The sequence below is a fragment of the Pantherophis guttatus genome, chromosome 4 (genome assembly GCF_059756535.1).
Source record: "Pantherophis guttatus breed Tessera chromosome 4, ASM5975653v1, whole genome shotgun sequence".
NCBI classification, from domain to species: Eukaryota; Metazoa; Chordata; class Lepidosauria; order Squamata; family Colubridae; genus Pantherophis; species Pantherophis guttatus.
In genome coordinates, this window is record NC_142066.1 from 28,753,432 (window position 1) to 28,764,942 (window position 11,511).

The 11,511-nt window shown below is 41.5% G+C and overlaps 1 protein-coding gene across 1 annotated transcript; it reads right to left on the reverse strand.

Moving 5' to 3' along the window:
* Positions 1-503: 503 nt before the first annotated feature.
* On the reverse strand, positions 504-10,668 carry LENG1 (leukocyte receptor cluster member 1). Its single transcript, XM_034419483.3, has 4 exons — positions 10,432-10,668; positions 4,326-4,499; positions 3,223-3,482; positions 504-1,858 (listed from the first exon to the last, which is right to left on the reverse strand). Exons 1-4 carry the CDS (start codon positions 10,561-10,563, stop codon positions 1,624-1,626), a joined length of 801 nt encoding a protein of 266 aa, XP_034275374.2. The 5' UTR covers positions 10,564-10,668; the 3' UTR covers positions 504-1,623.
* Between the last annotated feature and the right edge of the window lie 843 nt (positions 10,669-11,511).

An 11,511-nucleotide genomic window follows, 5' to 3' on the forward strand; every position in this document is an offset into this window, starting at 1 on the left:
TCGATGCAGTTGTTCAGTTAGTATCATGATTGTTAAGTGGCTTCCCCTTTTGACTTCGCTTGTCAAAAGATGATCACTGACCCTGGGACACTGCAACCGTTATAAATATGAATCAGTCGCCAAATGGGAAGGCTGCAATGATCATAAGTGTGAAAAGTGGTCATAAGTAACTTTTTTCAGTGCGGTTGTAACTTTGAATGGTCACTAAGTGAACTGCTGTAAGTCGAGGATTACCTGTATTGCCTCCAGTGCTATCCTTTTGAGCCCATTTAAGGGCTGGAAGCCACGGTCACTGTACACGAACTATTCATGGGGTGATGATAATGTCACCTTTCTCTATAAAGCCTACTTAGAAACCTAAAGCAAGAACATTTATTTTTATAAGTGACTAGAAGTAAATTTCCTTGGCCTTTGAGCAAGGCCATTTGCTAGCTTTTGTGAGAGTTTGTAATATTCCAAAATAATATAATTTATGGCTGGCCAAGACAACATCAGAATGAGAATATAGTAAAAAGGGAAGTGTTTATTTGGATAATGAAGAAGCATCCAGATAACAACATTTGAAGCAAATTTTGGCTGCTTATTTTACAATCTCAGAGAATCCTGCAGGAATCTGGTCACAAAGAGTCAATCACAAACTACAAAGCATGCTAAGCTTTAAATCCAGAGTTACAAACCAATCTCAGTTTCTCACAATAGAATAAGCCAAGCAAAACTACATAATTGTTCAAGAAGTATCCTTTTAAGATGTACTTTTGCAGTTTCAAGTTACGGGCAATCTACAGTCCTGTTTTTACATAATTTGGCTAATTAGCACATCATAACCTTTCCTACATCACTTAGCCTGTATTACCGTGAAGTGCTCCAGTCTTTCACATCTAAAAAATATAACATTACAACTACTGCCTATGAATGCTCTTATTATAAGGATAAATCTTCACAGTGGCAGAGCACAAAATCTTTCTTGTGCTCATTTCTCTAATGGCAGAAGGTCGCATACAAAGATGAGCACTGAATTACAACAGCAGGAAAACTGGCAATAATTTTCTCAACTATCTGGACCACATACAAAACAATGGAAGAATGACCTCTGGGATATTCCACCATTCTTGAAGAAGTCTCAGTGTATCCCAGGTTTGGTGCTTTTTGACTAATACCTTGGTCCATCTCTTAGGGCAGCAAATCAATATTTTGAGACAGATGTACATGGCATTGCCTCCGTTCTCCATACTGCATGAGATGGGTTTGCTGCTGCTGCATTTACAATTAAATTCAGAATCATCGACATGGTGCCCCATAAAACACTATTTTCAGGAAGGCTATAAAGAATAAAGCAGATAAGTTACTGGATCAGGAAATTGTATCCTTTTATCAATCTAGCTTTGTGGGTTTTTTTTTTTCTTCTGGCAGTTCAGAGCAAACAGCAAAAATAGATTCATTAATTGCTTGGCTGATTTTCCCAGTGAATGATAATTATAATTGAGTAAAAATCATCCTAGAAGCCATATGACAAGCCATTTTTTGGCCTGATTCTGCAGGTTTATGGCCAGGAATTCTATGAAGCATTTTGCACTGAATATTTTCAGCTGAAGAACTTGGGTTTGACTAACCAGATTTCCTGCTTTATACCCACTCAATTCGACTGTCTTTCACTGCTCTCTGTCTTGCCAGCTGGGGGTTGAACTGCGAGTTGTAGCCACGTTTCCTTTCATCCATTTCCTCTTCTTCCTCCTGGCGTGGACTCATTCCAGATTTCTGGGCAAGAAGAGATTTGGTTCGAGCTCGTTCTGCCCGTTCCCTCTGCAACCTTTCCTGGCGGAGCTGTTCCAGAGAGCAAGATGGGGAAGAAGATGGAGGCCTGTAAAGGAAAAGGGAAAGCAATAGGAAGGAAAGTTAAGGGACCCAGGAAATTTCATCAATCTTTGACGGGAGGCAAAGATACGGTTTGCCTAAATTCTGTCTCAATGATCAGGTGTTTTGGGCTCTCCAAGTATGCACTGAATTTTAGGGAAGGAATTACAGGTTGTAGGAGCCATGGTTAAGTGCAGCAGTTAGAATACAGTATTGCAGGCCAATTCTGCTCCCAGTCAGGAGTTTGATCCTGGCAACGTTCAAGTTTGACTCAGCCTTTCATTCTTCTAAGGTCAGTAAAATGAAGATCCAGATTGTTGAGGGCAATATGCTAATATTTGTAAACTGCTCAGAGAGTGCTGTAAAGCACTATGGTATATAAGTGTTAGTCCTCTACATACAACCACTTGTCTAATGACGATTTGACATTAACAGTACCAATTAAAGAAGTGACATGACCAGTATTTACACTTACCACCGTTGCAGCATTCCCAATGGTCACTTGTTTAAAATTCGGGTGCTTGACAAGGGGCATGCATTTGTGATAGTTGCGCTGTCCCAAAGCCGTGCAATCACCATTTGTAACCTTTCCAGCTAGCTTCTGACAAAGTCAAGGGGGGAAGCCAGATTCACTTAAAAACTGCAGAGATTCACTTAGCAACGGTGGCCAAAAGGTCATAAAATACAGCACAACTGTCTTGCTCAGCAATGGAAATTTTGGGCTCCATTGTGATCTTAAATCAAGGACTACCTGTATAGCTCAATAATACAGATCTGGTTTTATATTCCTCAGGTTAAAACTAGAAGATAATATTGTCGTGCATAGAATATGAATTTCTGCAGAATTAGAAGGGCTATTCTTTTAATCAGATTAACTCCAATATGGCTGACACTGTCATGTACCTTCAAGCACATGCCCTGTGATCCTATAACAGGTACATATAAACTGGTTTTATTCCAGACAAGCAAAAGATGCAACCCAGTTTGCATCCCAATAAAACACTAGTCTCACAAAGGTAGTTTGGCAGCAATATACAAAATCTTATCTAATCCTCAAATACCAGTAGGCCTACCACCCTACATTCTGCTTTCCAGGGTGATATCTCTTCAAACAACATCAGCAAAAAAACCCCACCCCTCCATAATTCCCTAAATATTAACCTTAGTTTGTTTCTTGCAGCATTAAATTGCAAGTTGATATTCTATTTACATCAACTACAGGCTTCAGTTTAGCGTCAACTCAGTTTCTCCCTGCCTTGTCAAAGCTGCCTGGATGCTCTGGAAAAACAGAAACTCCATCACAGTCACTGAACAGCCATTTGCTGCTCGATACTGACAATTTCCTTGAGTGCACAAAAAAAGGATACCCACCTAAGTGCTAGGTTTCCTTTGCTTTCGTTGGGCTTCGGTTTTCCTTTTTCTTTCTTTTCTTCCTTTTTATGAGAGCGCTTCTTCTTGTATAAATGTTTTCCCATCTCAGACAGGGGGTCCAGCCTTCCCTTAAGTTTCTCATCCTTGGCATTGGTTTTGCTACGATCTGGCAGCTCCTGATACCAGGGAATGGATGTCTGAGCCTCCGCTGCACTTTGGCCCAAGTAAGTCAGGATTCCTAGAGCTTTTTCTTTTCGCTCCTGTAAGGGATAAAAAGCCAAGAAAATTACTCAAGCTATCCATCCATCCATCCATTCCCCACACACATATTCTAGTGCTCCAGGTATATAATTCTATCCAAAGGAGTATTTCCCTATTCTTCTTCTTCTCTAAAGCAAACTGCTTACTGTGGATTCAGTGAACTCCCTGGGACCCAATGCAGAATATCACTTAATAATCAGCCTTCTCCTGACAGGTTTTAATTAACAGTAACCAATAGGCATTGTGCTACTGTGGTTTAAAGTACAAGAACGTGATTATTTAGGATGCGAAAAGTTGTCTAAAGGTTGTATCATGGCAACAGGACTATTTTTTTTTTTTTTTTTTTTTGGTTAGTTTGAGATGTTTCGCTGCTCCTCCAAGCAGCAGCATCAGTCAGAGCAAGCTAGCTAGGCAGAAAGTCGTTGCCACAACCTCAGGAGTTTCCCCTCCAAAATGTGTTGCAATGAAAACTCTCAAGTCATCCAGGCAAAGGGATCTTAAAGTTGAATCCAGTTGCCATGATTCAACCTTCAGACACTTTTGTCTGGATGACTGAGAGTTTTCATCGAAATATTAGCCTGAAGTTGTTTAGTTGATCGGGAAGGAAAAATGCATTTAGTGTAAAAAAGAAAACCCTGCTAAATCAGGATTCTATTTACCAACAAGCAGATTTATTTATTATATTTAAAAGGTCTGAATCTAAATATTACTACTACTGTCCATATTTTGTTCTCAGAACCCATAAACAGGAGCCTGCGTATCTCAAGGCTTTCAGTGCCCACTTAGGTAAACTAGAGAAAACAGAATTTTGGCAAACTGTATTCCTACTTTTTCACCATTACCTTTTCCTGCTTCTTCTCTTCCTCATATTCTTTGTTGCCACTCTCTTGCAACCCCTGAAAGAGGTTAAGATGTCCTGGGGGCTTTTCTGAATCCAAAGAAACAAGGTCTGAGCCACTCTTATCACCTTCTGCAGCTGACAGACGTGCTTTCTTCCGTAAGAATTCAGTCCTGGCCTAAAATCAAAGGCAGATATTTATCCAAGGCTCACACTTAGGTCAATGCCTCAATTTGTCCAAGACAACATCCTACATAGTGTTGGAAGAAACATCCTTCTGGGTTCTGCTCCAAGTGGGGAAAACAGACACTGGAAACATGGAGACTGCTTGGAAAGATGGTTTAATGGTGGACAGGATCACATGGCTTGAGTTCCTGAACAGAAAAGGGCAGATACAGTAAATCCTCAGGTTTTTATGCTCTCTCTGGCTCTGCATTTCTTGGGGCCCCGAAAGAGTATCCTGATTGGTTGTCAGACTCCCAGGGGGTGGGGGTCTTGCTGGCTGATGCAATCTTCCCAGGTGCCATGTGGTGAGCCTCGTCTAGATGGGTCCCATTGTGTTAGTTTCTGTTGCTATTGTGTTGCAAATGTCCTTTGACAAAAGATTGGGTTTCTGCCTCTGTCCCATTAACAAAGGGTGGGGGGCAGGAAGGTGGGAGCTGCTTCTCCCAGGGAACATGCTTCTCCCAGGGAAATATAATATTCTGCCTTTTTCATATTTCCTAAAATATTTCACTCTTCCAGGAGAGGGGTGGGTGCTAACTTCCTACAATCCCTACTCTTTTTTTTTTCAAAACGTGAGTTTTGAAACAAGTTCTTGGCAAAAGATTAAAATTGATCACATCAGGGAGGCTTAATGGGTGCTTTTAATTTTCTAATGCAAAGGGGAGGCATTGATAGAGGCAACAGAAAAGGATTCCTTCAGTGGCTTCCAAAAGCTTTCAACCATGAAGGTCTAGCAGCCAGGAAAAAATTTCTGGTAAGAATTTTACAGTATCCAATTTTCCATGCCAATTAATTTCAGATTTCAGATATTACTTTCTGTGAGCTTCCAGTCAGGTTTCAAGCAAACACATGTCCCAAAATTTTTCACAGCCATGATTTTCCTTTAAATTGCAGGCTGCCCATTTCCAAGGGTTGGTTACTGAACCTGTCCTAGCTCTTAGTTTAGTGCATCCAGGATTTGTGAGTCCAAATTGAGGTTAGCCAGTATACAATATCCATTCTTTTTTTTTCTTTTTTTTTTTTTGGTGTTACACATAATGAGCCCTGAGATTTTTACTCATGAGACCACCAGTGCAATATATCTTCCTTTACTGGGCAACTAGGCAGCATCATTTGTGAGTCACAGTCAGGGCTTGGGTTTTGGAGATCACTTTTCTGCTATCTCTTCAAGTGAGGGAATTGCCTGAGGGGTATTGCTTCCTCCCCATGGAATTAGCAGGGAGATATGACTCCTTGGGCTTTTAGTGCCACAGAGCAAAAATCAACCTAGGAGAAGCTTTGTGTGGAGGTAAGGGAAGGGAATAGTTTCAGTCTAATTCTGAATAATGTGTCTCTCTGTGTGTGCATGTGTATGCAGCTACTTTTACAATACAGACAATACAAATATTTTGGACATATTTCTCCTCTCCACCAGACAGAAATCTAGAGTGTACATAACTTGCTGTGGCAGTCACTCCCAAATACAATTCTTACAATAAACTGATTACAATATAAATGAGACAAGAAAGAAAACCTTACAATGAATTTCCACCCTCCCCCATAGTCTTTCCAGCTGTCTTCTGGGAATTGAAAAGAATCTTTTGGTCTTTACTTGTACATCTCAGGGTCTTTTCTTTCATGTCTGCTGGGTAGCATGCTTGGTGGTAAGGCTGGTCAGTCAGGCTTGGAAAGGTCTGCTCCACTCTGGTTGCTGTGCTGACTTTCAGTGGAGACTGGATTCAAACCCAATTTCTGGTTCAAACTGATGGAAGGTCTCCTCTGGAGGCAGCATCTGGATCCATGTGCTCTGCTTCCACAGGTGCAGAGTCCTTTGTGCAAGGCTGAAAGACATTAGAACAGGGTCCCCTCCCCCCTTTTGTGGGTAATCTTCCCAGGAAAGGCAATGTAACAGGATTAGAGATGGGGGGGTAGATAGCTTGCAGGCAGAGTTTGAAAAGAAACAACACAACAATATTGCAGTTACTAAACAGATAATGCAGTTTCATCAAAATGGAGACACAACAGATAAGAAAAAACTGGATTCACATGCTTCAGGAAAGAGATGAACAGGTAAACCCATTTAAACACATACAGTAAATGCAAGACTGATTTTTTTTCTTGTAAACAAGCTTAAAACGTTTCCTCATAAACTTGAGTTATTACTTTAAGATACAGAGAGAGGAGGAGAAAAAAACAGAAATGAAATGAAATGCTCTCTTTAATCTGTGTTTGTTGGCCGGACAAACACAGGGCAAAGGCTCTTTCTTTCTTTTTTTCTCTCTCCCCCATTTTCATTGCTTCAACCTTTTTTTTTTTTTCTAACAATTTAAAATTCTTGTCTCTAGAGATCAGATACATTTTACAGTTACAATTACCTCGAGGGTGCACAAAGACTTAGACACACACACATAAAACAAGGAAGACAAAGAGAAGAAAACAGAACTCTGAGATTTCACACACATTGATCATTCCCACATAAATCTCAGTTAAATTAGGGAAGGCACAAATCTTAAACATACCACGTGGTTGCATAGAAGACAGAGAGACAAACAAACAAACAAAACAAACAAACAAAACAAACAAACAAAAAACCCAACATTCCTATTTATATATTTCCCTTTTCTTTTAAGTACCTTTATTTAGCCAAATTTGTCTCCCGGTGTTGTCTCTTAGCAAAGCCCATTTTTGACACAATTTTCCTAATTTCCTTTTATCCATGCCCCTCAATATGGGCACCCGCCTGGCGTCCCAGGCCGCGAGCACTTCATCTACTGGGGTCCCCGCCACCCGCGAACTATCGCTACCCATGACCCTTTCCTTTTCTCCGGAAGGATCACTTCGACTTAGCCGGGTGGCACGCCATCAGTTTTCAGAGAAAAAGCTCTGGGAAGGACTTCGATTCCCTTACGAAGTATGGGCCCCTTCCTCTTAGGGAATCGCCGTAGTTTTTCGGATCCAAAAAGGGGATCCGGGAGGACCTGCTGACCCCAGCAGGTGGTACTGGCACCTCCTCTCACACACACACGCTCGCCCCGTGTCTGGGCTGGACAAAACCGGGTTTCCCTTTCACAATTTTATTACCCCCCCCCCCTTCACACGCTTCTGTTCGCTCGGCTTCCATTCCTTTTAAACACAAAGTTCCACGTTTGGCAACCCCCCCTTGCTTTCTCTATCCTACCGGTCATGGCTCGGTGGAGCTAGCAGTAGGCAGAGGGGCGGCTAGAGGTCACTCAAAGAGGTGAAATCAGACTGTTTTCCAGGTGGAATCCCACACACACACTTCCTCCTTCCCTAAGAGAAGGTCCTGTGCTCTGGCAAAACCCCCATGCTCTCCAGACTGTTAGTCTTTCTGCGGCTAGGAAATGCACAGAGGAAGCAAGATCCAACTGTGATTGGGAGAAGGGCCTTCACTCACACACATGCAGGCATACACAAATTTCCCATGCTTTTCCATACTTTAAAATTAAAATTTAGAGGTACTCACCTTCTTTCCAAGCAGCCTTTGAGCTCAAACTCAAAACCCCTTTAAAACCTAGTTCCAAATGGCCAAGGTCCATGAAAACATGCCCACAGACTCAATGGGTCTGCTGCTAGCAAGGGAGGCTTACCTGGGCCTGGTCCATTGGTTAGGTTAGCTTGGAGTCCCGCTGGGTCGCCAATTGTTGGAAGAAACATCCTTCTGGGTTCTGCTCCAAGTGGGGAAAACAGACACTGGAAACATGGAGACTGCTTGGAAAGATGGTTTAATGGTGGACAGGATCACATGGCTTGAGTTCCTGAACAGAAAAGGGCAGATACAGTAAATCCTCAGGTTTTTATGCTCTCTCTGGCTCTGCATTTCTTGGGGCCCCGAAAGAGTATCCTGATTGGTTGTCAGACTCCCAGGGGGTGGGGGTCTTGCTGGCTGATGCAATCTTCCCAGGTGCCATGTGGTGAGCCTCGTCTAGATGGGTCCCATTGTGTTAGTTTCTGTTGCTATTGTGTTGCAAATGTCCTTTGACAAAAGATTGGGTTTCTGCCTCTGTCCCATTAACAAAGGGTGGGGGGCAGGAAGGTGGGAGCTGCTTCTCCCAGGGAACATGCTTCTCCCAGGGAAATATAATATTCTGCCTTTTTCATATTTCCTAAAATATTTCACTCTTCCAGGAGAGGGGTGGGTGCTAACTTCCTACAATAGTATGGAAGCCTCTGTGTGTTTCAAGTCAAGAACAAGTAAGGTGATAATAAAAACAAATCTAACACATTCAAGCCAGAGTCTACATTTAATTGTTGTGTTTAAATAGAACGTGGATAAATCAGCTAACTTTTAAATTACACTCTACTAGATCTCCTCTGATGATAGGAGTACAGTAATACAATCAAGAACACAAATAATGGCAGATTCTTGATTTTCCCTTATTATCTCGTATCATTCTCTTATGTATCAACAATCACCTTTCCAACTTTTTAATCTCTCACATCAATTTATTCAATTTCCTACAAGATAATTGACTGCCTGTCATAGTATGGATAAATTATTCAGTTCAGGATATACAGATTGTGTCAGAAAAAGCAAAGAAAATAATATTAAAAGAATGTTAGGATATAAGTGTGGGAGAAGTCCAGAAAACACCTTGTCAGTTTTCTTCTTTCTTCCATTGATTTAATAACATCAGAAGAAATCCTGATTTCAATCAAATCCCAGATTAAGTAGAATCCATTTTGGCAAAGAATTTAGTTCCTCAAGTTTAAAACCTTTCAGACTAGCTATTCTTAAATCAGGTTTTTCTCAAATTTCATCCATTCAGGCCAGATGTACAGAAGAATCCCAGATACTGAATGCTGTTTCACATTCAAAATTAGCTGCCAATTAAAACCTAGGATACAACTGCTGTCTTTCATAAAGCTCCAAAGATCTGGCACTGTATTTGAGGCTGAGGCTCCAGAGTGTGCCAAGCAATCGGTCTCCTCCATCTGCTGGAAGACTGTTGGTTTTCTCAGCTACTGTGCATTTTGGTTTGTGTGTGTGTGCACTGTTTTATTGTTTTATTGTATTATTTATCACTGATCCCCATTCAGAGTCATTGTTGAGATGGGCAGGTATGTAAATCAAATCTTTAGATAAATAAAACTATATCGGCTTTTTCAGTGGATGGCCGATGTCATTAGAATATCTTCCTCCCAGAAATGTAAAAAAATCTCATTCTTGGGAGCACATAAGTTTGAGGCTCAAGTCATCTTTTTGATTTGTTTAAATGCATTTTTTAAAAAACTGAGGATGCTTCCATTGTTACAGAATACAGAAAATTGAACAAGGTGGCAGGCAATTTGATTTTGATAATGATTTTGATAACGATAGAATTGTTGTCAAAGCCAAACTGCCACCTTACTCAGATTTTTTTCTAAAAATCTGGATAAAATTCAGGTTTGGCTTTATTTGTTTATTAATCCATGCAGGAAGATGAATGCAGAATTATTCTGCATGCAGAATGCATGAAGAGATAGAATCCAGATAGAATGTTTAGATTCCATATAAAACTTTAGCGCTGTAGCTCTTTCTGAACAGCAGCCAAATAAGGAGTTAGGTCCCTGGAAATAATTTTGACCTCACTTCCACCTTAGGGAGTTAAGATTGCCTATTTGGAAGCACTTAACTTTTATGGATTTGATTAGATGCATGTACTAAAGAATTACCATAACCCCAAAGTTGCTATAAAAAGAAATAAATTTGATATTCATTTCCTTTCCCTGAACTGACACATTTCCTTCAGAGAGAAAAAACAAAAACAGATGGGACAGAATCCGCATGCGCAGTAGAATGTTTTTAACTATTGCCACGACTTGGAATACAGCGCATGCGCAATAATTCCAAGCCATAATAGTACGCCACCCCCGCCCTTTGCGCATGCCCCTTCATGACTACTTACCTCCTGTTCAGCTAAGAGGACTCTGGCCTCCCGCTTTTGCCGCTGAAGTTCAGCCTCCGCTTCGTCCCGTCTTACGCGAGCCACATTGTCTTTGTTGCGGACGTGCCACGACTTCTTAGGAAGAATATTCATTCCCGCTGCTTATGACAGTGCTAAAATCTCCACAAATGTCCTCCGTTTCCTGAATCGTTGCTCGCCGGGTACCGTCGAGCTCCGCCCCTTTGCTCTATTTAGGGGCGTGGCCGTTGCCTCCGTACTGTACGTGCTTCACTCATGTTTGCCTGCGCGAACGCAGGAAGGCCTGGTTCATCCGAAGTTCTCATTGGCTCGCCTTTATTCCCACCTGCTATTTGATTGGTTTGGACTAATGCTTTTCAAACTTGGCCACATGCTGACTGGAGAATTCTGGGAGATGAAGTCCACACATGTTAAAAGTGGCCAGGTTTGGAAAATCATTGGTTTGGATTGACCGCACTTCGACTAGGGCAGGGGTGGGCAATTGTGGCTCTTTTACAACCTGTAAAAGCTTGGCTGTCTCAGGAATTCTGGGAGTTGAAGTCCACAGGTTGTAAAAGAGCCACAATTGCCCACCCCTGGACTAGGGAATGATGTTTGTTGAATGCTGAAAAATCTTTCCTGTGGTTGTGACACCAAGAGTGGCGTTCACTTTTTAAAACACACTTTAACATTCCTCCTTGCATGCTAGATTAATGTCACTTGCAGCACTACGTGGAAGGGGAAAACTTGACATCAGGAATGCTTCTCACTGCACAGTTGGATTACTGCAATGCACTCTGCAGGGACTGCCCTAGAAAATCACCCAGCATGCAGGAATCTTTTTAAATGCAGTGTTTCCCAAACTTAGCCATTTTAAGATGTGTGAACTTCAGCTCCCGGAATACCGTATCCATTTTAAGATGAATGGACTTCAATTGCCAGAATTGAATCTGGGAGTTGGCGTCCACTTATCTTAAAATTACTATGGTTGGGAAACATTGCCTTAATGACAAAAGCCAGTTTGGTGTAGCGCTTAAGGCGCTGGTGTAAAATTCAGGAGACGGTGAGTTCTAGTTCTGTGTT

Excerpts from the sequence above, each read along its gene's own strand:
- LENG1 (XM_034419483.3), bottom strand. The coding sequence starts at position 10,563 with ATGAATATTCTTCCTAAGAAGTCGTGGCACGTCCGCAACAAAGACAAT. Across the intron at positions 3,483-4,325 it reads AAGAGAAGAAGCAGGAAAAG|GAGCGAAAAGAAAAAGCTCT; the intron begins GTAATGGTGAAA and ends TATCCCTTACAG. Across the intron at positions 1,859-3,222 it reads AAAGGAAACCTAGCACTTAG|GCCTCCATCTTCTTCCCCAT; the intron begins GTGGGTATCCTT and ends TTTCCTTTACAG.